General features: G+C 41.2%; 1 protein-coding gene across 3 annotated transcripts; it reads right to left on the bottom strand.

Moving 5' to 3' along the window:
- Window positions 1-1,335: 1,335 nt before the first annotated feature.
- Window positions 1,336-25,319, bottom strand: LOC118398294 (choline transporter-like protein 4). Of its 3 annotated transcripts, none has more exons than XM_035793492.2 (22): window positions 25,230-25,319; window positions 15,729-15,777; window positions 15,185-15,258; window positions 12,659-12,737; window positions 12,278-12,377; window positions 11,690-11,821; window positions 11,432-11,492; window positions 11,210-11,330; window positions 10,075-10,158; window positions 9,610-9,722; window positions 9,328-9,450; window positions 9,103-9,202; window positions 8,865-8,957; window positions 8,610-8,712; window positions 8,142-8,404; window positions 6,678-6,772; window positions 6,023-6,126; window positions 5,815-5,888; window positions 5,582-5,652; window positions 5,329-5,423; window positions 2,157-2,241; window positions 1,336-2,000 (listed from the first exon to the last, which is right to left on the bottom strand). In XM_035793492.2, the coding sequence occupies exons 3-22, from the start codon at window positions 15,222-15,224 to the stop codon at window positions 1,882-1,884; spliced, it is 2,055 nt and encodes a 684-aa protein (XP_035649385.1). In that variant the 5' UTR covers window positions 15,225-15,258; window positions 15,729-15,777; window positions 25,230-25,319; the 3' UTR covers window positions 1,336-1,881. The 3 variants fall into 3 exon arrangements, 2 of the variants coding, with proteins under 2 accessions (XP_035649385.1, XP_035649384.1); XM_035793491.2 differs by lacking the exon at window positions 25,230-25,319 and adding an exon at window positions 24,285-24,526; XR_004828600.2 differs by lacking the exons at window positions 1,336-2,000; window positions 2,157-2,241; window positions 5,815-5,888; window positions 25,230-25,319 and adding an exon at window positions 24,285-24,529 and having other exon boundaries at window positions 5,388-5,423.
- Window positions 25,320-27,190: the final 1,871 nt, after the last annotated feature.

Raw genomic sequence — 27,190 nt, 5'->3', positions numbered from 1 at the left:
CTCACCCACACAACACCAATACACGTGGTCTGCGATTGTGAGGCCGGCTGGCTGTACTGCCAAATTCTATAAAATTACATTGGAGGTGGCTTATGGTAGAGAAACTAAAATTCCATTGTCTGGCAACAGCTCGGGTGGACATTCCTGCAAGCAGCATGCCATTTGCACACTCCCTCAAAACATCTGTGGCTTTGTGTTGTGTAGCAAAACTGCACATTTTAGAGTGGCCTTTTATTGTCCCCAGGTACACCTGTGTAATGCTCATGCTGTTTAACCAGCTTCTTGATATGCTACACCTGTCAGGTGGATGATTATCTTGGCAAAGGAGAAATGCTCATGTGAACAAATTTGTGCACCAAATTTTTTGTACATATGGAACATTTCTGTTATCTTTTATTTCAGCTCATGGGACCAACACTTTACATGTTGTGTTTATATTTTTGTTCAGGCAGCTTATACTCAGCTTCACTGTAAACTAAAATAGCTGGATCAGGTGTATGCCATCTATTGCTATGCTTGTAATATGATTATAGTCGAGCTGATCATGACTAAGAGAACAAAAGCCAGAAACCTGCAATGTAATACTATTTACCAGGGCCCTGTGTTTTGGTTGATCATGACCTCGATTTAACCTTTATTTTAAGCCTTTTCCAGAAAATAGAATCACAAAAATGTCATCAATTGTCTGAGGATGTTGCTGGACCATCTGACATAAAAAGAAAAGGGGAAAGTTTAAGTTCGAAAAAGCTTCTTTTTTTAAAAATAAAGCTTTAAATCCAGTTAACGTGAGTTTATTACAAAGGCACGCGCTCTCATGTACTGGACTATTGACCGATCACGTGATGAGTCTATCCTGAAGTAGATCACGATACAACATGACGACTGCAGACTCCCACATGACTTTTCTCTCTGGATCTCCACAGACAAGAGGTTGAGGAATGTAGTGAGATTTCGACATGAGATATTAGTAGGTAAATTAACATTAATCTTTGACAACTAAAATTAATTGTGTTTAGTGCAGCCAAATGGATGAACACACTCACTCTAGACTGAATTTGATTTGTTTCAGGGTCCAGTACTTTATAAGAATAGAAATAGGGCCCCAGTTCAGACACCTCTTGCGATAAGTTCTGCTAAAAAGAGAGCTTCTTCTTCAGCGCCCATGTACAAGTGCCTGCAAGTGTCATGATTTTCAACAGAGCATGTCAGAAGATCACATGCACCACTGCTTTAAGCAGATGTGTGAAATAAACCAGAGCTATTTTCCTATAGAGGAATCCATCATTACACAAGGCAACATACAGGTGATGTCAGCATGGATTAAAAAAATAGAAATACAGTTAAGTCTTTAATAAATTGTCAAAGTGATTAATAAATATCTACATGATATAAAAACAAAAAAAATTAAAATCATAAAACTTAGTTTCTCTTAAAAAAAAGACCTTGACATGAAATCATATACAGAGTACTGAGGAGCATAAAAAAGTATTTAAAACTGTTATTGTGATGATCTGTCTCAAAAGTTTTTGTTCTGATAAATCATTTGTTTACTTGAGAAAATTATCTCTTTTCTGAAAACAAATAAGCCCTGCAAGAGAATAAACATTTGGTTTTGGTCAGAGACGAATAAACGGCTCTAGCTTTGGTCACTTCAAATTGTTAGGAGAAATAGCTGGAACGTAAGAAAATCTCTCATATCACACGAGTGGTCACATGTAATCTCAAATTGAAAGTGCAAAAAAAGTTATCAAGTTTGTGATAAGGCTGAAATATAAAACTAAAAAAGTGTAATTATATTTCTAGGATGTGATGTTTTTGGGTATTTCTAGGTTGTTGAAAGTGACTGTGCTATACAGTGATTAATCTCAAGGCTATATTTCATCAATCCTTTCCTTTGCCCTTTTTAAGTCCCTTGTTCTTTTTATTGAGGATTTTCATCAGGTTCTTGGACATGTAGTATGGCTTCTGCATCGTTCCGTCATGTCGCTCCAAGTCTTCCACTGTGAGAAAGGGAGCAAGAAGGAAGCGAAGAAAATCAATAGACAGGTATGTTGAAAGATTTTTTTGTGCAAAGAAGCAAGAAATTTAGCAATGTAATGCGTGACTGCTCAGTATATGAATACAGTGATGTGTGTTGCTGGAGGTGCTCTACTCACAGAAGCAGAGGAAGAGTGTGTCCACACACATGTTGTACACACTGAAGAATCCATGAGCAATGAGGTACGCTCCCACCACAACCACCTGTTACCACGAAGACATACACACCACTGTCAATTACTTTCTCCAACACACATTTAATTGATTGTTAACTGCTTCTTTCACTTCCACTATAGAATACCTGTAAATACAGTGCATTCTGACTTTTTTAATATATCTTTTTTACATTACAGCCTTATTCTAAAATGGATTTAAAAAAATATATCTACACACAATAACCCTAATGACAAAGCAAAAAAATGTTTTTTAGAAATGTTTGTACATTTATAAAAAACGTTTTAAAAAACTGGGCCACTCAAGGACATTCAGAGACTTGTCCCGAAGCCGCTCCTGCGTTGTCTTGGCTGTGTGCATAGGGTCGTTGTCCTATTGGAAGGTGAACCTTCACCCCAGTCTGGAGGTCCTGAGCGCTCTGAAGCAGGTTTTCATCAAGGAGCTCTCTGTACTTTGCTCCGTTCATCTTTCCCTTGATACTGACTAGTCTCACAGTCCCTGCTGCTGAAAAACATCCCCAAAGCATGATGCTGCCACCACCATGCTTCACCATAGGGATGGTATTGGCCAGGTGATGAGCGGAGCCTGATTTCCTCAAGACGTGACACTTGGCATAGGGGGCCAAATTCACTGCTCAAAAAAATAAACGGAACACTTAAACAACACAATGTAACTCCAAGTCAATCACACTGAAGCAAAACTGATTGACAATACATTTCTCATGCGGTTGTGCAAATGGAATAGACAACAGGTGGAAATTATATGCAATTAGCAAGACACCCCCAATAAAGGAGTGGTTCTGCAAGTGGTGACCACAGACCACTTCTCAGTTCCTATGCTTCCTGGCTGATGTTTTGGTCACTTTTGAATGCTGGCGGTGCTTTCACTCTAGTGGTAGAATGAGTCTACAATCCACACAAGTGGCTCAGGTAGTGCAACTCATCCAGGTTGGTACATCAATGCGAGCTGTGGCAAGGTTTGCTGTGTCTGTCGGCGTAGTGTCCAGAGCATGGAGGCGCCTCCAGGAGACAGGCCAGTACATCAGGAGGCCGTGGGAGGGCAACAACCCAGCAGCAGGACCGCTACCTCCGCCTTTGTGCAAGGAGGAGCAGGAGGAGCACTGCCAGAGCCCTGCAAAATTAACTCGAGCAGGCCACAAATGTGCATGTGTCTGCTCAAACGGTCAGAAACACACTCCATGAGGGTGGTATGAAGGCCCGATGTCCACAGGTGGGGGTTGTGCTTACAGCCCAACACCGTGCAGGGCGTTTGGCATTTGCCAGAGAACACCAAGATTGGCAAATTCGCCACTGGCGCCCTGTGCTCTTCACAGATGAAAGCAGGTTCACACTGAGCACATGTGACAGACGTCACAGAGTCTGGAGACGCCGTGGAGAACGTTCTGCTGCCTGCAACATCCTCCAGCATGACCGGTTTGGCGGTGGGTCAGTCATGGTGTGGGGTGGTATTTCTTTGGGGGACGCACAGCACTCCATGTGCTCGCCAGAGGTAGCCTGACTGCCATTAGGTACCTAGATGAGATCCTCAGACCCCTTGTGAGGGGATATGCTGGTTCGGTTGGCCCTGGGTTCCTCCTAATGCAAGACAATGCTAGATCATGTGGCTGGAGTGTGTCAGCAGTTCCTGCTAGAGGAAGGCATTGATGCTATGGACTGGCCCGCCCGTTCCCCAGACCTGAATCCAATTGAGCACATCTGGGACATTATGTCTCGCTCCATCCACCAACAGACCGTCCAGGAGTTGGCGGATGCTTTAGTCCAGGTCTGGGAGGAGATCCCTCAGGAGACCATCCGCCACCTCATCAGGAGCATGCCCAGGCGTTGTAGGGAGGTCATACAGGCACGTGGAGGCCACACACACTACTGAGCCTCATTTTTACTTGTTTTAAGGACATTACATCAAAGTTGGATCAGCCTGTAGTGTGGTTTTCCACTTTAATTTTGAGTGTGACTCAGACCTCCATGGGTTGATAAATTTGATTTCCATTGATAATTTGTGTGATTTTGTTGTCAGCACATTCAAAACTATGTAAAGAAAAAAGTATTTCATAAGAATATTTCATTCATTCAGATCTAGGATGTGTTATTTTAGTGTTCCCTTTATTTATTTATTTTCATAATTCTATCTTTATGTAACTAGGCAAGTCAGTTAAGAACAAATTCTGATTTACAATGACGGCCTACCAAAAGACTTCCTGCGGGGACGGGGGTGGGATTAAAACATAAAAATACATTAAATAAAAATATTGGACAAAACACACATCCCAGAGAATCTTGTTTCTTATGGTTAGGTGCCTTTTGGTAAACTCCAAGCGGGATGTCATGTGCCTTTTACTGAGGAGTGTCTTGCGTCTGGCCACTCTACCATAAAGGCCTGATTGGTAGAGAGATGGAGAACTTTCCAGAAGGACAACCATCTACACAGAGGAACTCAAACTCTGTCAGAGTGATCATCGGGTTTTTGGTCATCTCACTGACCATGGCCCTCCTCCCCCAATTGCTCAGTTGGGCTGGGCAGCCAGCTCTAGGAAGAGTCTTGGTGGTTCCAAACGTCTTCTATTTAAGAATGGAGGAGGCCATTGTGTTCTTGGGAACCTTCAATGCTGCAGACATTTGTTGGTACCCTTCTCCAGATCTGTGCCTCGACACAAACCCGTCTCAGAGCTCTACAGACAATTCCTTCAACCTCATGGCTTGGTTTTTGCTCTGAAATGCACTGCCAACTGTGGGACATTATATAAACAGGTATGTGCCTTTACAAATCATGTCCAATCAATTGATTTTTACCACAGGTAGACTCCAATCAAGTTGTAGAAAGATCAAGGATGCTCAATGGAAACAGGATGCACCTGAGCTTAATTTTGAGTCTCATAGCAAAGGGTCTGAATACTTATGTAAATAAGGCATTATTATTATTTTTTTTCTAAATTTGCAAAAATAAATAAAAAAACCTGTTTTCACTTTGTCATTATGTGGTATTATGTGTAGCTTGATGAGGAACTATTTTAATTGAACCTATTTTAGAATAAGGCTGTAAAGTATTTTTTTTTGAAGGGATCTGAATACTTTTCCAATGCACCGTATGATTGTCACTTACAATAATGGGCATCCAGTAGTAGTTGAGCATTTCTGTACGGAAATTGCTGCCTGGTAGTCTTATTCTGCCAGAGAAGAAAAAGAAAGCCAGGACTCCTGAGAAGAGAAGAGGAGGATTGGTTAAAGATTTGATTAATTTAGAAAGGTTATCTAATCACACTTCTGGCCTGTAAAATGCACAAAAGGAGCTCCTATTCAGAAATATGACCAATGATAAAATGGCATTATAATTATGTTGGCGTTTGTCATCTTACCTACTCCTCCCACCACTAGCAGCTTCCCAAAGAAGAGCAGCAGGTCCGTCACTTTATCTAACACCACCACCCTGAGGAGAGGGGCACAGTCAGCACGTCAGGGAAACATCCCCGGCATTCAGCTATGGTTTCACAGCAGTCAATCAAATCTATACAAATGTTCTTATGTAAGAGGGGGGGGAAACAAGTCTACACATTCCCACAGGCATACCAACCAATACTAGAACACACACCTGACAATGTTCCTCATTAGAAGCATGAAAGCGTTTTTCGCGGAGACACAGAAGTTTTTTCCATATACGGCAATCTTTGGGAAAAAGAGGACTGTGTCTTAGATACATAGCCTACCAGAAATACTCTACACTGGGGGAACTGAGGGAGAGATTGACAGACACGTAGTTGTAGTTAACAGGTACATGTGAGGATGTAGTAGAGACTGACCATGATGTAGGCGTTTCTATTGAGGAACTTTATGAACTTCTCCAGACACCAGAAGCAACACTTCAGACAGCACATAAGGAACCGAGCACAGGGGTTTTGAGCCGCTAGAGAGAATGAGACAGAGAGAAATAGTAATGGCCTCTTTTTGTAGGCACGAACGCCGCCATTGTTTTTTCAAAAAGCCTATGGGAAAAATTGTGTTTTTGTAAGGTTTTTGGATAAAAGGAAAAAATATATAATAAAGTATGTGGTCAACACATACGTAGGATATATCATATGATTTATGAAATTAAAAACAACACAAAGGCTTCATAATTCAAAAGGTAATGTTGACTGCTATTATCTCATAGAACAAAAAGTATAAGATCTCCTAAGCCTATGTTAACCTCAGACATTTTTCAGCATTTATTCAAAAACCCTATTCTTTCCCCAAATGGATGGCTGAACGAACCAGAGGTAACTACTTTCCGGGTTTTACGACTACAAGCTGGGGAGCTCAATTACCCTTACATTACAACATGCATTATGTGAGAGCTTGGCATAATTGACTATTTCCATATTAGGCCAATTCGATTTCCGTATGTGCGCAGATATCGACTCGAAGAGGTTAAATCGGAGAACAATAACAGGTTTCCAAGGGAAAATCCAGCCTTACCTCTGGTCTTGTGGTCCAGGTACTCCAGGATGATTCGAACTACCTGGATGAGGGTGAGGATCAAAGCACCAAACGCCAGGGAGCCAACATGGTATCTAAGAGAAGCAACATCAGCTGTGTTCGAATACCCATTCTAACAATAGTATATACTATTAGTTCATTTTAGTAGACTGTAAACGAATAGTATCATTTCAGTTGCGCGTACTAGAGCTTCGCCTGTCTACCGGAAGTTGATGCTTTGCTATGCAACATCTTGCTAGCATAACAAAGGACTAGCTAAACATTTTACAATTTCGGGTGTGTTCTTAAATTCAATCTGGAGTGCGCTCATAAATCCAGAGCGTTGTCAGATTGTCTGTCCTTAAATTCAGAGTGTTTCGCTCTCGGAGCGTTCAGAGCACAAACTGGACACTTTGGCCAAGGAGTAGGTCAGTCAAGCACTCAAGCGAACTGGCTAACGTTGGATAGCTACTTCCAGACACAAATGAGAGAACACCTCACTCTGACCATTTTACTCACCCTATCAGAGCTGGTTAGGCTGTTTTCATGTTATCCAGAGAGTTGGTGACAGTAACTGTGCTGCTGGCAACAATTAAATGATCTACACTTTTTTTTCTCCAAAGTTTACTGACACCCGCTATAGTCAATGGGTGTTGAGTATTCATAAATTCACCAGTTATTCTGAGCGGGAGTGCTCCGAAATCAGAGTAGATAGCCAGAATTAACAATGTCCATTGAAACGCACAATGACTTACCTAAGAATGATGTGAATAATCAAGTCAATAAACATGGGGTAGTTAATATACTTCTTGGCAAGTTCAATGTATTAGTAGGCAACTAACGTTAGGTAACTAGCTTACATACCGGTACATACTGCTGTAATGCTATGCGGTTCGTAAGGAAAGAGTAGTTAACAAGTTGTCGGCCAACAAAACGTGTAACGTAACTTATTTGAAAAGTCATTACTTTATTACATTGCTCAACATCTTAACATTTGTCTTAATTAGTTAAAGCAATGAATTTGTATCCGCTTTCGACTGACTTTGGCTGCATCTTTTCTGCCATTTTCTTCAACTCTGAAAAGCTATGAACCACACCCATTCTCTGAAAAATTGCACTATGGGCCCTAAAAGCATGGAAATAGTGTCCACTGAATGTGTACTTCGTATTTTGGCAAATTTAGTACGACATTCTGGGAACTTTTGGCATACTAACTATATCCATACTATAACCAATAAGCATACTATATACTCAATTCACGTAACAAATAGTACAGTTAGTTTGAGTATTTGAACACAGCTATAGACATATGGGGAGAAAGGGAATTAGTTGAATGGATAGCTAACAAAATACAAAATTGGATTCTGGCTCAAATTATAACTGTACAAGTATATGGTCTGTGAACACTCAGGCAAGGAAAGGCACCACCACAGCCCGACTGCTGAAACGTGTCAACACCCTTACCGTAGCGTGCGGATGAAGGCCTGGGACAAGGGGAAGGTGGGGATGTCCGAGGGCTTGCTGAAAGCCCAGTAGTAGGAGGCGAAGGCCCCAGCCAGGGTGCACTGGCCCAGGGCGATGACAAAGTTGATGCACCACAAGAAGGCCACCACGTTGTAGATCTGCAGGTTAAACAGGTTCCTCTGCAGCAGGCCCTCGTTGTTGTACTTGATGAAGATGCAGCGCGCCGACGGGCACCACGAGTAGTCTGTAGAGTTGTAGAATGTCTGAAGGGAAAGACAGGAGGGGGGAGAGATGAAAGAGGAAGGGATGAAATATGAATGGAGACACGGAAAGGGGTCAAACAGATATTCATTTTTTTTTACGCAGATGGCTGAAGCAAGTATACACATTCTGTGTGTGTTTCTGATATCTGAGTTGGGATTTTCTGCATCTATCTCTATTGGGTCAACGTTTGCCAGGGACACTTACCTGTGGGTCACAGGTCACATTGCCGCCGATTTGGCCACAGTTACCCTGAGTAGAGTTGAGAGTCACCACTTTGTACACTGGATTGCCTGAAGTGGCCAGATACCTAAACATCTTCTGTTAAGTGTGTTAACGTTACCGTGGAGTTTGTAGACAGTGCTCAGTAGAACACAGATACAAAACAGACCTTATGATTATTTGTCATAATATTATAATAGGCAGTGTAAATCAAATATTTACACGACTGCGAGAGGATACAGAGCAGTGATGCCCCAGTAGGCCACACACACCACCAGGAGAACAAAGGTGACGAGAGGGTAGAACAGTGTAGACATCATGTGACTGACAGCCCTGTAAAAATGTACAGTACGTGTGCTGAAAAGTTAGGTTGTATAACAATATTGGTAGAATATTTGTCACAATACATGGGTGTGTGTGTGTGTGTGTAAGTATGGGCCAGTATGTGTAATCCTGGCTCATATCTAACTTGACTCACTTGCTGGACTCCTGGATGAGAGCGATGGCGATGAGGATTCTGGTCCGTAGAAAGATCAAGGTCAGGAGAAGAATAGCCTCTACCACAGATAGGATTATCACTGAGCGAGAAAGAATGAGAGAAAGCAGATAGGTCAACACAACGGTACAAAGTTGTCATCAGAAAGGCATGTCTGTCAGTCTGTAAACAGAGACATAAAAAGAGTATGTGTAATATCAGACTCACAGAAGGCCAGCCAGGTCTCCTTAACCTGAAGGTAGACCTTGAAGTCGGTGGTGAAGCCTATGTCAGTGACGGAGACGGTTGACTTTCTGTAGTTGTCATATTCCCACCAGCAGTGATATATACCTACAGACAGACAGGTAGACAGAACAAAAGAGAGAGAAATAAGATGCTTTAACCATCCTGAAAAATCAATGTTCTTAAACCACTGTGACCTACATATAAACCTACTAGAGATACACTACAAAAATGTTAATAGACATATTATTATCATCAATGACTTACCATATGCACCTACTGCCAAAACTCCAAATATAAGGACCCAGACCATAACAGGGGCAATGAACCGCAACAGGAGGAGGAACAGAAAACTGACAACCATGGCTATGACTAGAGCACTGAGGGAGGAGAGGAGAGGTACACAGCAGAGTAAGAGAGGATTGAAAGAGCGGAGAGGGTCAAGTTAAAAGGTAGAGGAGAATAAGAAAGAAAAATAAGATACATTTCAGGTCATATGTATCATTCCGGTCCTAATAAGCATGCCATCTCTAATAAATGTTAGATTCTTAGTAGAGCATATCTTATATTTAATGAGTTAAATTTGTGTAAACTGAAAGATCAGCTGAGAAGCTTAACAACAATGCAACATTTTCTGGTTTATCCTATTCTAATACAACAGTACAGGACAATGGAAATTGTGAATTGACAAGTAACTGGCAGTAGTTGAAAATGAGCCCGAGAGAGACTCACGCGATGATCCACTGCCATGATGACGCAAAGTCCTCAAAGATTCTCACTCCGATCTCCTTGGCATTGAAGCTGTTTACTATGTCACTACAACACAAACCGGGAAAAGACCTGTTAACACTAGTAATTACTGACAATGTCTCTGACACAAAACAGCATGATGCAGAGTACTACATGATAAATAAAAATAAAAGCACAGAAGATTTAGAAGTAGAGGAGATGAGAGGAACAAAGAAAGAGAAATATAAAGAGGTTTCTTTGTAATAGTACATTCATGCGTTGGGCCAGTAACCGAAAGGTTACTAGATCAAATCCCCGAGCTGACAAGGTAAAATGATGTCGTTCTGCCACTGTTCCTAGGCCGTCATTGTAAATAAGAATTTGTTCTTAACTGACTTGCCTAGTTAAATATAGGTAAAATAAAAATACATTGGTGGTATTTATAGAGCTCAATACAAAGAGATGGTAACATTAAAAGCTTTCTTTGACTGCTGGTATTCAGTACCAGTAAGTGTATTGATTACTACAGCACATTGAGGGGTAATTTTGGAGGTTGTACAACTACAGCCAACTGACAGATCTTTGGGTTGTTTCTGTATCAAATACTAACAAGTGCACACTACTACACATGCGCATGTGTTTTATGTGTCAAAGGATGAACATAAAAGTCTAATAGCTTACTTATCTTAAGTCTTATACTTAGTTAATGACATTCTAAAAATTACCACTCAGGTCTGGACATCATGGTCAGACTCAGTGTTAATATTATCCTCAGAATCAACCCAAGGCTATGTGGATCGATTCTGTACTAAAAGCTAATGCTAAAAGTAACGTTCTAGCCATGTGCAAGGCTACTACTGGAGCTAAATGACAGGGCAGATGACTACGCCAGTATGGCAAAGGGCTACCACTATCATAAGGCAAGACACTAACTCACAAACATGCTAACACAGGTCTAAGTCTACACAAAGGAACTAGTCTACTATATTGATGTGAGATCAATTTAACTCACTCACTCAATCAAGGACCTTTCACTGGCAGTGAGAAAGAGAGATTATGGGTTATTAATGGGTATTTACAGTGTGTGTGTGTGTGTGTGTGTGTGTGTGTGTGTGTGTGTGTGTGTGTGACCCCCTACCCTGTGGCGTTCCTGATGCCATTGACTGTATCATTGATGCTTGATGGCAAGCCTGGCGTATTGACAAAGTCAATTGGAATATTTTTCAGAGCGGTAACATCAGGTATGCATCTTCCCAGCACTAGACAGAGGAAATCATTAGAAATGTTTACATTTAATGACTTAAAAGCATCTAGATCTGTAATTATGAAAGTAAATATGAAAAAAGAAAGGCACACTCACCAGAGATTGTAGGAGTGTAGAAGAACGGGCACAGCTCTTGATCCACAATTTCTTTAACATTCTGAGAGGCAAAGCGGGGAAAAAAGGATAAAATACTATCTTTAGCTACATAGAGTAAAAAACTAGGAAACCCCTCCTGTTAAATCTATTTCCAAAAGATAGTCCAAGGCTTTGAGGAGTCAATGACAACAATGATCAATGAAAGCCTATCTAAAGAAGTGAATTGACAAACCTCCGTAAGAATAGGGTGGGACTTACCAGTTTAGTTGATGCTAGGTCAAAGGATGGCACGCAGAGTGATTGGTTGAAGTAGTCTCGTGGCTTGGCACTCGGTAAGTAGGCCAAAGGATTCAGAGCCCAGAATACATCTGGGCACTTTTCCACACACACCTGCAGGGTGAGGAAAGAAGAGGTCTTTACTTTGTGCCATAAACGTGATGCCTGTCTCAGATATGCAGATACACATAATATATTTTGTGTTTTTTAATGTTTTATTGCTATGTAACTGTTATGAAAGTTGTATTGTCAATTTTGTTTTGTATTTAAAAGTGTACATGACACTACAACAAAATTTCCCCATGGGGACAATAAAGTCATTTTGGGATGTACAGACAATGAAAGAAAGACCTCACAGAAATGAAAAGGAAATAGATGACAACTTGTATGATTCCCAGCGGCTTGATGAAGACAATACATATACATACAAATTGGACCCAGGTATTAACAAGAGTATAAACACACACTCAAACACAATGGGAAATTGGAGATGTGCACAGAGTTCGTTATTACTCCTGACATCAGCCTTTAGAGAAACAAAGATATTATATAGGTGTGATGTTACTGTACTTGTGTGGTGGGGCACTGTAACCCATTAAGGACAGCGGCCATGACGTTGATTGATGTGGCACATTTCAGTATGTCAAAGTAGAACACGCTGGGTTGAGCTCTGCGAAAGCAAAAGTTACCAAACTATGCATTCTGAACTAAATATATAACATGACAGTTCAGTATGTAGTGAGGCATGCAAAGCTTGAATTATTATGTAACGATGAAATGTCTGACTCGATTTGGTCACATTTTCCACTTTTATCAGTTGCATTCATGGCAAAAATGCATGATTAGTAAATTCACATTACATAGCATCAAGTGTTCTGAACAAAATAATACTTGATGGTTCATAAAGGACTTGTAGTTCAAACACATCAAACACCAGAGAGAGGTCCTTACACATTGAGCCCGATGCCACAGAACATTCCAGTAGAGTTCCGTGGGTAGAGGACGTGCCGAGGATCACCATAAAGCCAGGCTGGTGGAAATATAAAAACACATCAATATCTAATAGAGAGATGGGGACACCAATATATTTACCACAGTCAAAGAACACATGAGCAAATGACTAATACATTTGTCAAAAAGGAAACCAAATGAACATACAAAGCTCATGTACATCAATTACCTGGTTTTGGTAAGTTTATATACTAAACCAACACCCTTTTCAATAAATGGCCTACTGTACAGTCGTGGCCAAAAGTTAAGAATGACAAATATTAATTTTCACAACGTTTGCTGCTTCAGTGTCTTTAGATATTTTTGTCAGATGTTACTATGGAATACTGTAGTATAATCACAAGCACAAGTGTCAAAGGCTTTTATTGACAATTACATGAAGTTGATGCAGAGTCAATATTTGCAGTGTTGACCCTTCATTTTCAATAACTCTGCAATCCACCCTGGCATGCTATCAATTAACTTCTGGGCCACATCCTGACAGATGGCAGCCCATTCTTGTGTAATCAATGCTTGGAGTTTGTTAGAATTTGTGGGGTCTTGTTTGTCCACCCACCTCTTGAGGATTGACCACAAGTTCTCAATGGGAATAAGGTCTGGGGAGTTTACTGACCATGGACCCAAAATATCGATGTTTTGTTCCCCGAGCCTCTTAGTTATCACTTTTGCCTTATGGCAAGGCGCTCCATCATGCTGGAAAAGGCATTGTTCATCACCAAACTGTTCCTGGATGGTTGGGAGAAGTTGCTCTCGGAGGATGTGTTGGTACCATTCTTTATTCATGGCTGTGTTCTTAGGCAAAGTTGTGAGTGAGCCCACTCCCTTGGCTGAGAAGCAACCCCACACATGAATGGTCTCAGGATGCTTTACTGTTGGCATGACACAGGACTGATGGTAGCGCTCACCTTGTCTTCTCCGGACAGGCTTTTTTCCGGATGCCTCAAACAATCGCAAAGGGGATTCAGAGAAAATGACTTTACCCCAGTCCTCAGCAGTCTAATCCCTGTACTTTTTGCAGAATATCAGTCTGTCTCTGATGTTCTTCCTGGAGAGAAGTGGCTTCTTTGCTGCCCTTCTTGACACCAGGCCATCCTCCAAAAGTCTTTGCTTCACTGTGCGTGCAGATGCACTCACACCTGCCTGCTGCCATTCCTGAGCAAGCTCTGTACTGGTGGTGTCCCGTTCCCGCAGCTGAATCAACTTTATGAGACGGTCCTGGCACTTGCTGGACTTTCTTGGTCACCCTGAAGTCTTCTCGACAACAATTTAACCGCTCTCCTTGAAGTTCTTGATGATCCGATAAATGGTTGATTTAGGTACAATCTTACTGGCAGCAATATCCTTGCCCGTGAAGCCCTTTTTGTGCAAAGCAATGATGACAGCATGTGTTTCCTTGCAGGTAACCATGGTTGACAGAGGAAGAACAATGATTCCAAGCACCACCCTCCTTTTGAAGCTTCCAGTCTGTTATTCGAACTCAATCAGCATGACAGAGTGATCTCCACCCTTGTCCTCGTCAACACTCACACCTGTGTTAACGAGAGAATCACTGACATTATTTGTGGCAGGGTTGAAATGCAGTGGAAATGTTTTTTTGAGGATTCAGTTCATTTGCATGGCAAAGAGGGACTTTGCAATTAATCTGACCACTCTTCATAACATTCTGGAGTATATGTAAATTGAGGCAGCAGACTGAAAATTAATATGTGTCATTCTCAACTTTTGGCCACGACTCTATATCCGGTCAATGCACAATATCCTATCACATTAATCACATACTAAGCTATTGATATTGGCCATATATTCATATGACCTCCTTTCCTATCAGGCAGCTCTATTGACTCTAGATAAGGCAGAGTGAGTAGCTGCTGGAATGTGTTTGATGACAGGTCATGGATGAGGGTGAGCTTCTGCTTCGGAACTGCTCTTTGGAACCACTGTGGGTGGGAGTCAGAGTTGTCAGAAGTGTCTTTCGGTCTTTCGCCCGAAAGACAGAAAAAGTAGGAAAATATCAAGGCCATAGAGATACCTTATAATACTAGAAAAGGGTGAGTTGAGACCTTGAGAGGGGAAAAGTCAGGAAATCAGATTCAATGACAAACTTATGTTTTCAGTGCACTCTCAATAATGGAGTTCTATTCTCACTTGTGAGTGGTGTTTTGACAATCTGTTGGAATTGAGGAAGGGACCAAGGTGATTATGTCACTGTTGTTTTGTTTAGCCAGACTGCTTTCCGCCTGCTAATACTACATTTACATAGGGTGTTATGGCGAGGACACCAGAGTTTCAAAAGGGACGTAAGAGTCATAAAGAGGGTGACAGCCAGAGAGAGATAACGTCAGGAATCAGATTTCATCTAATGGCACGAGAGAAATAATAATTATCATACAGAATAAGTACGTTTGTGTGAGTGAGAGAGAAAAAAAAGGTCAGAGAAGTGGGAGGTGCGTAGAAGGCACAGCTTACCCAAAATTCCCACTGCCATGTAGCCAAGGATCACGACCATGAAGAGAACACAGCAGATGATATCAGTGCAGCCTCTGGGGGAGAACAGAGAGACAATGACACACCAAGTGATTTTGAGCATTGCTGTGTCATACATGCCTCCGGGTAGAATTGTTTTACAGAAAGTATGCATAGCAAAGGCACTTTAGACATACAATGGACAATTTGCATACAGAGATAGAGTGATAGTTAGGGCTAGGCTTGTAGGCTTTTTTATTTCACCTTTATTTAACCAGGTAGGCAAGTTGAGAACCAGTTCTCATTTACATTTGCGACCTGGCCAAGTTAAAGCAAAGCAGTTCGACACATACAACAACACAGAGTTACACATGGAGTAAAACAAACATACAGTTAATAATACAGTAGAAAAGTAAGTCTATATACAATGTGAGCAAATGAGGTGAGATAAGGGAGGTAAAGGCAAAAAAAAAACATTGGTGGCGAGGTAAATACAATATAGAGAGCAAGAGAAAATAAGTGAGAGATACTTAGCGGAAGAGGCTACCTTTTCCGAATGGGTCCATTGAAGGTGGGGTCATACTGAGCAGGTTCCCCTGAAAAGAAAACAGAGAGATAATTGTTCAATAACAGAATTTAACTATTTTCTGAAGGTCTATTCTTCAAAATAAATGTCAAGCTATTTATGCACATTAACACAAAAATAATAAAATGCTGATAGTCAGATTAGATAGAATACATGGGGAAAACATCTCTTGGTAAAGGCATTATGCATTGATATTCAAAAGAGCTTTACTGTGTGTGAGATTCTATGGAGAGAATTGCGTGCCTGTGAGTTTGAGGGTTAATTGAGGTGGGAGGTTGTTGCTAAGCAACAAGAGTAGCCTTTGTTAGTATGCACCTCATTGAGTTAATGAGTGACAGTCTTCAGCTTGAGAAGGAGGAAATAGAGCAAAAAGAATAAGACCTTGACACTCCTTTACAGGTTGTACAATCTGTACAGTACACTGGAGAACTGTGGTGGTGATGACTGGGTTGTGATGACTGGGTTACAGGAATTACATTGCTTAGTGTCACTTCCTATAACATTTAAGAGTTGTCAAATGGAGAAAAAGAGAGCTATTAAAGATACACTTCCAGTCAAAAGTTTGCACACACCTACTCATTTGAGGGTTTCTCTTTATTATTACTATTTTATAAAATAATAGTGAAGACATCAAAACTGTGAAATAATCATGTAGTAACCAAAAAGTCTCAAACAAATCAAAATATATTTTATATTTCAGATTCTTCAAGTAAACCTTTGCCTGGACAGCTTTGCACACTCTTGGCATTCTCTCAACCAGCTTAATCTAGAATGCTTTTCCAACAGTCTTGAAGGAGTTCCCACATATGCTGAGCATTCATTGGCTGCTTTTCCTTCACACTGTGGTCCAACTCATACCAAACCATCTCAATTGGGTTGAGGTCGGGTGATTGTGGAGGCCAGGTCATCTGATGCAGCACTCCATCACTCTCCTTCTTGGTCAAATAGCCCTTACACCGCATGGAGGTGTGTTGGGTCATTTTCCTGTTGAAAAATAAATTATAATCCCACTAAGCCCAAACCAGATGGGATGGCATATCGTGGCAGAATGCTGTGGTAGCCATGCTGGTTGAGTGTGCCTTGAATCTAAATAAGTCAGACTGTCACCAGCAAAGCCCCCCCACACCTCCTCCTCCATGCTTCACTGTGGGAACCACACATGCGGAGATCCTCCGTTTACCTACTCTGTGTCTCACAAAGACACCGCCGTTGGAACCAAAAATCTCAAATTTGGACTCAGACTAAAAAAGGTCAGATTTCCACTGGTCTAATGACCATTGCTCGTGTTTCTTGGCCCAAGCAAGTCTCTTCTACTTATTGGTGTCCTTTAGTAGTGGTTTCTTTTCAACAATTCGACCATGAAGGCCTGATTCACACAGTCTCCTTTGAACAGTTGATGTGTGTCTCCTTTTTAATTTAACGAGCAAGTCAGTTAAGAACAAATTCTTATTTACAATGACGGCCTACCACGGCCGAACTCTCCCCTAACCTGGAAGATGCTGGGCCAATTGTGCGCCGCGCTATGGGACTCCCAATCACGGCCGGTTGTGATACAGCCCGGGATCAAACCAGGGTCTGTAGTGACGCCTCTAGCGCTGAGACGCAGTGCCTTAGACCGCTGCGCCACTCGGCTGTTTCTTGAACTCTGAAGCAATTATTTGAGCTGTAATTTGAGGTTGGCAACCCTAATGAACTTATCCTCTGTAGCAGAGGTAACTCTGGGTCTTCCTTTCCTGTGGCAGTCCTCATGAGAGCCAGTTTCATCTTAGCGCTTGGTTTTTGCAACTGCACTTGAAGACATGTTCAAAGTTCTTGACATTTTCCGGATTGACTGAAGTAATGGACTGTCATTTATTTTTGTTTATTTGAGCTGTTCTTGCCAACAAATACATTAAGAAAATAAATTCAACAAATTACTTTTAAGAAGGCACACCTGTTAATTCAAATGCATTCCAAGTTACTACATGATTCCATGTGTGTTATTTCATAGTTGATGTCTTCACTATTATTCTACAATGTAGAATAATAGTACAAATAAAGAAAAACCCTGGAATGAGTATGTGTCCAAACTTTTGACTGGTACCGTGTCTCATCATCCCTCCTTTTTATCTCTACATTGCATAAGTCAATGTATTTATGACAAATTTTATGATTTATGCAACCTTAAAAGAAAGGTAGCCTAAAACGAAAGAGAAGGGGCAGTATGTGATGGGCGAGATTTTAGAGTTTGAATTCAAAGATGGAGGAAGCAGGCTCAAAGCAGAGCAGTGCATTTTTAAAGGGATGCTCAGATCAAAATATTCCATCAGACATTTTCCACCGAAACCCTGCATTTCATAGTCACTCACAACTAGGGCCGGGACCAGCATCACGTTACTCGTTAGTATCAAGGCAAGGAACCAAAACACAACGCAGATTTAACTTCTCCAGGAAAACAGCCCTAATGTTGGTAACAGAGATCTATGTTGTCATTCAGTCACTTTTTTTCCCCAAGCTATAGCACACTATTTTACATAAACACCTTTTAATTAACCACAGAGTTTGGTCTGCTTTGTGTTTTCATTTTTGCCATGGAAAAAAATATTGCAATACTGGTACCATCACAGCCCTACTCACTCCCATTACCACAGTAAGAAATTACGTTTGTTTGGTCTGTATCCTGTTTGGCAAGCGAAACATTTCTAAGAAGATGTTATTGTTCTCATGGGCACTTCCTTATCTCCTCACAATAAACCAAATTTAAATCCCAGAATAAAATGGCTTCATAAAATGACAAATGAAAGATACAGCACCCGTTGAACATTGCACCTGTCCGAGGAATATGCAGTTGAGCATGAGGTTTACTTTGTTCATTTCAATTAGGTTGCTATGGGGTAGATAACAGGCCAGGTCTCGTTGGCCATTATACACAAATTACTGATTGGAAGCACACAAAACACTCATGTCTACAATGAAGTCAGCAACTATGACTTCGAGTTAGGAATTTTAAATATACAATGTAGGCCTGTTCATTAGGTCCATGGCCTACAATGTCTCACTCAGAGGTATAATTTAAGAAGCTCTAAATATCCAATAAATGAATCTTTCTGAATTGACTTTAAGTAGATTCTCTTTTATCTGACGAGACCGTTAAATCCTATATACCTACTTATCTTGTTTTATGAGAGCTCAATGTTTTAGTAATGTAAGAATATTTTCAGAATACACAGAGTACTAAAAGGTCAGTAGGAAATTAACGATCAATAGAAAGTTGTTTTCAGTTCAACATCTGTTTAGAATCTGTGTAGGAATTTCAGTCCGGGACTCATAGCTACATGTGTCAAGTTCTCATTGGTCCAAATCGTCAATACACTGAGCCTGAAACAGGATACTTGTTATTTGGCCATTGGCCCAATTTTACTGCAAGGAACTATAATTGATCAACCACAGGCTAGGGTTGGGGGTTATAAATTACATTCTGTCACATTGTTCTGTGGAGAGAAACACTGAGGACAGGGAAGAATGAACATCGACCATCTACTTCCCAGCATGATTTGTTCTCTTTGAATGAACCCATTTGCTTTGGGGTCTGTGTTATTGAAGAATAACATCAACTGCTAACAGTAACAACTTCCTGAAGATAGCCTACTGCATGTGGAAAGAAAATGAGTGAAAATGTAAGCTTTGTAGCGAGTACACAATAAATGTATAGGATGTTGACAATCATACTCTTTGTTTTGCAGCTACTAACTACAAGGCCTACTGTATGAATGATTTACAATGAGGCACGCTGTTGGCTTCCAACTGACAGAATACACAACCTTAGTGCAAGTCCGAGAGAAGGAATGTGGATATCCCAAACAAAGAAACCTGTTCCTCTGCCTCATTGCCGGCTGTAAATTAATATCAGATTACAAAGCTGTCTTTTTGGGGCAAATCACTACCTGGAAACTGACTGACAGTAACCCTTTCCTGATGTGCTATTTATTCTTCCTGGTTTTTAACCATCTGCTCCACTAGAATATGGCATAAAGGATTTTGGATTCTACAAAACCTCAGACGTCAGGACATTTTTTACTTCAGTACTTTGGCCCAAACAATGAATCTCTCTGTATGTAAGTTCAAGTGATTTGGCTTGACCTTGGATAGAGTGGTGACGTAAAAGGATCAACAATTTTTTGTCCAATTAGAGGTATACACGTGGAGGTATTACTGTTTGGGTTGTGATGTGGTGTTGTGATACCCTCCTAAAAAGTTATGTTAATCACTGTGCACGCAGTGAGTTAGGCTCCATGACTGTATATATGAACAGACAAAGCCATCGATCATGACACCATTAATTCATAGTGCATTGAAGCCAAATTAAGCCTGTTAAGATGGTGTCTCTTGGAGACAACATTCAGTTTGAGCTACTCCAGGAAGTGGCATTGCAGGCTAACTTAGTGCTGCCCCTTCTCATTTAGTAACTCAAGTTGAAGGCCACCCGGGGTACTGCAGGCTACCATTGGCAACTACAGTGCAGTCGGGAAAGTATTCAGACTCCTTCCCTTTTCCCAAATGTTGTTACGTTACAGCCTTATTCTAAAATGGATTAAATAAAACATTTCTCATCAATCTACACACAATACCCCATAATGACAAAGTGAAAACAGGTTTTTAGAAATGTTTGCAAATTTACAAAACCTAAAATAAATTACCTAATTTACATAAGAGTTCAGACCCTTTGCTTTGAGACTCAAAATTGAGCTCAGGTGCATCCTGTTTCTATTGAGAGGAGCTGTTGAGATGTTTCTACAACTTGATTGAAGTCCACCTGTGGTAAATTCAATTGATTGGACATTATTTGGAAAGGCACACACTGGTCTACAGTTGACAGTGCATGTCAGTGCAAAAACCAAGTCATGAGGTCAAAGGAACTGTACGTAGAGATCAGACAGGATTGTGTCGAGGCACAGATCTGGGGAAGGGTACCAACAAATGTCTGCAGAATTGAAGGTCCCCAAGAACCCAGTGGCCTCCATCATTAAGTGGAAGAAGTTTGGAAATACCAAGACTCTTCCTAGAGCTGGTCGCCCAGCCAAACTGAGCAATCATGGGAGAAGTGCCTTGGTCAGGGAAGTAACTTAGAACCCAATGGACACTGACAGAGCTCCAGAGTTCCTCTGTGGAGATGGTTGTCCTTCTGGAAGGTTCTCCCATTTCAGCAGCATCCAGACAGATGCCACTCCTCAGTAAAAAGCACAACAGCCCCCTTGGAGTTTGCCAAAAGGCACCTAAAGGACTCTCAAACCATGAGAAACAAGATTCTCTGGTCTGATGAAACCAAGATTGAACTATTTGGCCTGAATGACAAGCATCACGTCTGGAGAAAACCAGGCACTGCTAATCACCTGGCCAATACCATCCCTAAGGTGAAGCATGGTGGTGGCAGCATCATGCTGTGGGGATGTTTTTCAGCAGCAGGGACTGGGAGACTAGTCAGGATTGAGGGAATGATAAACAGCGCAAAGTACAGAGATATCCTTGATGAAAACCTGATCCAGAGCGCTCAGGACCTCAGACTGGGGTGTAGGTTCACCTTCCAACAGGACAATGACACAAAGCACACTTCCAAGACAATGCACGAGTGGCTTCGGGACAAGTCTCTGAATGTCCTTGAGTGGCCCAGCCAGAGCCTGGTCTTGAACCATATCGAACATCTCTGGAGAGACCTGAAAATAGCTGTGCAGTGACGCTCCCCATCCATCCTGACAGAACTTGAGAGGATCTGTAGAGAAGAATGGAAGAAACTCCCCAAATACAGGTGTGCCAAGCTTGTATCGTCATACCCAAGACAAGTCTGTAATTGCTGCCAAAAGTACTTCAAATGATCTAAATGTCATATTTCCATAACAAAAATTGCAAAAATGTTTAAAAAAAATGTTTTGCGTTGTCATTAAGGGGTAGTGTGTGTAGATTGGTGAGGGGAAAAAAACCCAATTTAAATCAATTTTAGAATAAGAATGTATTGTAACAAAATGTGGGGGGAAAAAAATCACGGGGTCTGAATACTTTCCGAATGCACTGAACAAAAATATAAATGCAACAATTTCAACGACTTTGCCGAGTTACAGTTCATAAGGAAATCAGTCAATTGAAATAAATAAATTAGGCCCTAATCAATGGATTTCAAATGACTGTGCAGGGGTGCAGCCTTGGGTGGGCCAGGCTTTCCCCACAAAAGAGCTTTATTACAGACAGAAATAGGTTCAAGGACATACATCTGGTGTATTAGAAGCAATTATCGGTACCATGATTTTCCACAAAAAAAATGTTTTATTTGCACAAAGATTGACGACAAAGATTGCCATTTTTCCATTCAATATAAATGGGGGGGCAGCCATTCAATGAAAAGGGCCAGCCATTCTCCCCTGGATAGGCTGCATAGTGTGTGTGTGTCTCCTATACCGAATCTGCCTATGAGGAAACATGCATTGGGTTGTCAAGGCCAGCGTCAGTCAACTAATTAAGTGATAAACTTTTGACTGTAAGACTATGGGTACACACACACACACACACACACCCCACCCTCTTCTTACACAGAAAGGGAGCGCTTAAGGAACGGATTTAGTTACTAGTTAGCCCAGTATTTATAGCCAGCAGCATACCACCCTACATACCACTGCTGGCTTGCTTCTGAAGCTAAGCATGGCTGGTCCTGGTCAGTTCCTGGATGGGAGACCAGATGCTGCTGGAAGTGGTGTTGGAGGGCCAGTAGGAGGCACTCTTTCCTCTGGTCTAAAAAAAATCTCAATGCCCCAGGGCAGTGATTGGGGGCACTGCCCTGTGTAGGGTGCTGTCTTTCGGATGTGACATTAAACGGGTGTCCTGACTCTGAGGTCATTAAAGATCCCATGCCACTTATTGTAAGAGCAGGGGCGTTAACCCCAGTGTCCTGGCTAAATTCCCAATCTGGCCCTCGAACCATCACGGTCACCTAATAATCCCCAGTTTACAATTGGCTCATTCATCCCCTCCTCTCTCCTGTAACTATTCCCCAGGTTGTTGCTGCAAATGAGAACGTGTTCTCAGTCAACTTACCTAGTAAAATAACAGATAAATCAAATTTAATTCACCCATTCCCTCACTCATCCGACTATTTTGTGGAGCTTGCTAAAACAACCCCATGGTGCCTCTAGAGAACAGAGAGCGCAGGTGACCCGTTCTAACAGAATCTGAAATTAAAAGCCAGGTCAGGACCAGCATCAATTAATAGTAACAGAATTTGTATCAATATTAGCAGAAGCAGCTGAGGTGAAATATCTGTCAATAGCAATACATCTTTGATTCCTCATAAGATTTCAAAGGAACAAAAGTCACCTAGTCTAAGTGGTAGGGAGAAACCCTGTGAATCCACTTCCTTCTTAGGAAACAGGATGAACAGACTGGACACGTTTACCTGTCCAAGAGGCAGCTGAATTTACATGGAATGGTTATTTGAATAGCAGTGCCAGAATGTCAATAGACTATTAATCTCATGCAAACAACTGGGTTTAAGGACCAAATAGCACCCTATTCCCAATATAGTGCACTACTTTTGAGAGCCCCATGAGCCCTGCTCAAAAGTAGTGGACTATATGGGGAATATGGTGCAATTTTGGACACAACCCTTGAGTAAAATGGACATGTAATAGGTCACACTAAGGCAGTGAGCCTTTATACACACCACATAGGCACACCCAGAGAGGGACTTAAGCAAAACAAAAGACCCCCACCACAACACACAGCAGACTGAAAGAGAATAAATGCCTCACGTTTGTTTTTATCAAACTTCCTCTATATTTCACCATCAAAACCAAAAACCTACATAAAAGCATTGACATGCCATTGAACAGGGACGGGCAACAGATGGAGAACTCAGAGTCTCAACTTATTGTTGAGCGTTAGAATAGTATAATACATGAATTGCAATCTTGAAATGTGGTTGTGAGTCAGCGGTTTCTTAATCTTATGTCAGTCACGGATAGTCAGTCAATTAGCCCCGTTTCAGCTAAAAACATGTAGATTGTTAAACTAATGCTTACTGAATATTTATTTTATATCACCGATTGCATTTATATATTAATAATATATTTAGTTTAAAAGATGCAATAACCAAATCAATTGATGTAGTATTTCTGTAAAATACATCAGTAATATCTTTGCGTCATGAAAACAATTAATGTCAACTTTGCCTATAAACTACATATGTATCTAAATCTTGAATACTAAGCAATTGACAATGTCACAAATTCTTATTAGGCTATTCAAATATGCAGTCATCGGCTTTAAACCCAAATGTGACACCTCTAGTAAAGTAGTAACGTTAAAGTTAGGCCTAATCGGTTCCACCACTCATAAGGAACTGTCTGGTTTCATCACTGAAAAACGCAAATAGGCTAGACTGGGGACAAGTAAATAAAAATAGTTTAATTGAAGACCGAGAATGTGACACTACTCTGAGGTTAGACAAATACGAGCCAGCCAGGTAACGTAACCAGCGATGTGAAATTAACTCACCATATTCCAACGAATCCACGGAATCCAAGCTCTCTTCCTTCATTTTTTTACCCATTTCCTATGCTTTACCTCTACTAGTTTATATTCGTCTAAAAAGTCCAAATGGCCAGGTAAATCAAGTCGAAGTTAAATGATCAAAAGGTCTAAACCAACGTTTCAAAAGGTATTAGTACACCTGTGTGGACAATAAAAAAAAATACTTCCTGAGAATAAATCTTTCTCCCTCGCGCTACAGTAACTAAGGTTGTGACGTCACGAACGCACCTGTGGGATGCGCACTTCCATGCGCGCACGGGCGGGCAGCACTCCCGCCCCTTGGCCTCACTTTACTAAATGTCCCCTGCTGTTTGATTGGCGGGCCTACATGCGGTAAATGAAATCAATGATTTTTCTGATTATTTGGCTGTATGCCTATGTAATACCTTTTACTTAAAATGCCCAAAACAAACATCTGATAACACTTCAGTTGAAAATAGATAATGTGTATGATAAATGTTTGAGGCATACATACCCAAATACAAAACGTTTTACACCGAACAAAAATAAACACAATATACAAATTCAAAGATTTCACTGAGTTAGTTGTTCCGTTCCTCAATAAGAAAACCACAATGTCTGGAAGGATGTACCACAAAAGTGTATTTTGAACTAAAATATCTAGGCACAACAGAGCAGGTGACTAGAGCCACTACCATACTCACAGGAAACAAGATCCCAGAAGAGTCCCCAATTTGTTACATTTCCCAGTAAGAAATCCAAATAATGTCTCAAAACAGAAAGGGTAACAAACAAAGAGTCATTAACAACCAAAACAAGTGATTTTAGGAGGGTTTCTGAAAGACACTCATAGACGTGTCCACTGAAAGTTCACTAGCAACAACTGGAGCGTAAAAGACACCACGAGTGCCCACTAAATTTGTCAAACAAAGGAAAAACCCCACACACCTATGGACAGGAAGAAGACCAAAACCAGGGAAGCTCAGATAAAGGATTGTTGGTCTAGGGCGCACCAACTGAACCCCCCCACATCGCACTGGGCCAGCCAGTCTTAAATATCACCTTGGCCAGCACAGGTGAAACACCTTCCAACTAATGAGACGGACAAGCCAGCACAGGTGTGACACATACTGACTAACGAAGTGACACCAATCAGTGTGTCCGACATGTCAACGTGCTAAAACTCCAACCTCAAAACATAAATGGAAAAAACTAAACCTGTAACACAGTTCTTATAATGAAATCAGTCAATTGAAATAAATTCATTAAATCAAATGTATTTATATAGCCCTTTGTACATCAGCTGATATCTCAAAGTGCTGTACAGAAACATTAGGCCTTAATCTATGGATGTCACATGACTGGGAATACAGATATGCATCTGTTGGTCACGGATATCTTTTTTTTTAAAGGGGAGTGGATCAGAAAACCAGTCAGTATTTGGTGTGACCACCATTTGCCTCATGCTGTGTATCTCCTTCGCATAGAGTTGATCTGGCTGTTGAGTGTGTCCTGTGGAATGTTGTCCCACTCCTCTTCAATGGATCTGAGAAGTTGCTGGATATTGGCAGGAACTGGAACACACTGTCGTACATGTCATTCCAAAGCCTCCCAAACATGCTCAATAGGTGACATGTCTAGTGAATATGCAGGCCATGGAAGAACTGGGACATTTTCAGCTTCCAGGACTTGTGTACAAAAGATCCTTGCTACATGCATTATTATGCTGAAACATGAGGTGATGGTGGTGGATGAATGGCACGACAATGGGCCTCAGGATCTCGTCACGTTATATCTGTGCATTCACATTTCCATTGATAAATTGTGTTTGTTGTCCACAGCTTATGTCTGCCCATACCACTGCCAGCATTGGGGCACTCTATTCACACTGCTCACCTACACGAAACCTGTCATCTGCCCAGTACAGTTGAAACCAGGATTCACCTGTAAAGAGCACACTTCTCCAGCGTGACAGTGGCCATCGAAGGTGAGCATTTGCCCAGTGAAGTCGGTTACACCTCCAAATTGCAGTCAGGTCAGACCCTGGTGAGTACGACGAACACACAGATGAGCTTGTGCAGAAATGACTTGGTTGTGCAAACCCATTTTCATCAGCTGTCCGGGTGAGTGGTCACAGACGATCCCGCAGGTGAAGAAGCCGGATGTCGATGTCCTGGGTTGGTGTGGTTACACATGATCTGCGGTTGTGAGGCCAGTTAGACATACAGCCAAATTCTCTAAAATTACATTGGAGGCAGCTTATGGTAGAGAAATTAACATTCAATTCTCAGGCAACAGCTCTGGTGAACATTCCTGCAGTCAGTATGCCAATTGCATGTTCTTCCTCAAAACTTGAGACATCTGTGGCATTGTGTTGTGTGACAAAACTGCACATTTTAGTGGCCTGTGTAATGATCATGCTGTTTAATCAGCTTCTTGATATCCCACACCTGTCAGGTGGATGGATAATCTTGGCAATGTTCAAATGTGTGCTCCAAATGTGAGAGAAATAAGCTTTTGTCATATGGAATATTTCTGGGATCTTTTATTTAGGCCCATAAAAAATGGAACCAACACTTTACAATTTGGTTCAGTGTATTTAGGATGTTTGAGGGAGTGACTCACGTCACACTAAAAGCCCTTATTGCTTTATAAAGGTTTCATTCAGTCTCCCCATGATCTTAAGTGATTAACATGAACAAGCCTGTCAGATGGACTTTGCTGTCAGTATTACTGGAAAAGTTATAAAAGCGAAAAGTTCATACTCCCTTTCCCATCATGAGCTGTATAAGACTTTGCAATAACCATGAATTGGGGCAAAGGAATGCATGGTTGAGTTGACTCGCAGATAGTGGCACCTATACAAAACGTCCCAAAAACTTTGTCCAAGACCAGATTAAGGTGCTGTT

Source organism: Oncorhynchus keta, chromosome 19 (assembly GCF_023373465.1).
Source record: "Oncorhynchus keta strain PuntledgeMale-10-30-2019 chromosome 19, Oket_V2, whole genome shotgun sequence".
Taxonomy (NCBI): domain Eukaryota; kingdom Metazoa; phylum Chordata; class Actinopteri; order Salmoniformes; family Salmonidae; genus Oncorhynchus; species Oncorhynchus keta.
This window is presented reverse-complemented; position numbering and strand designations above follow the sequence as displayed.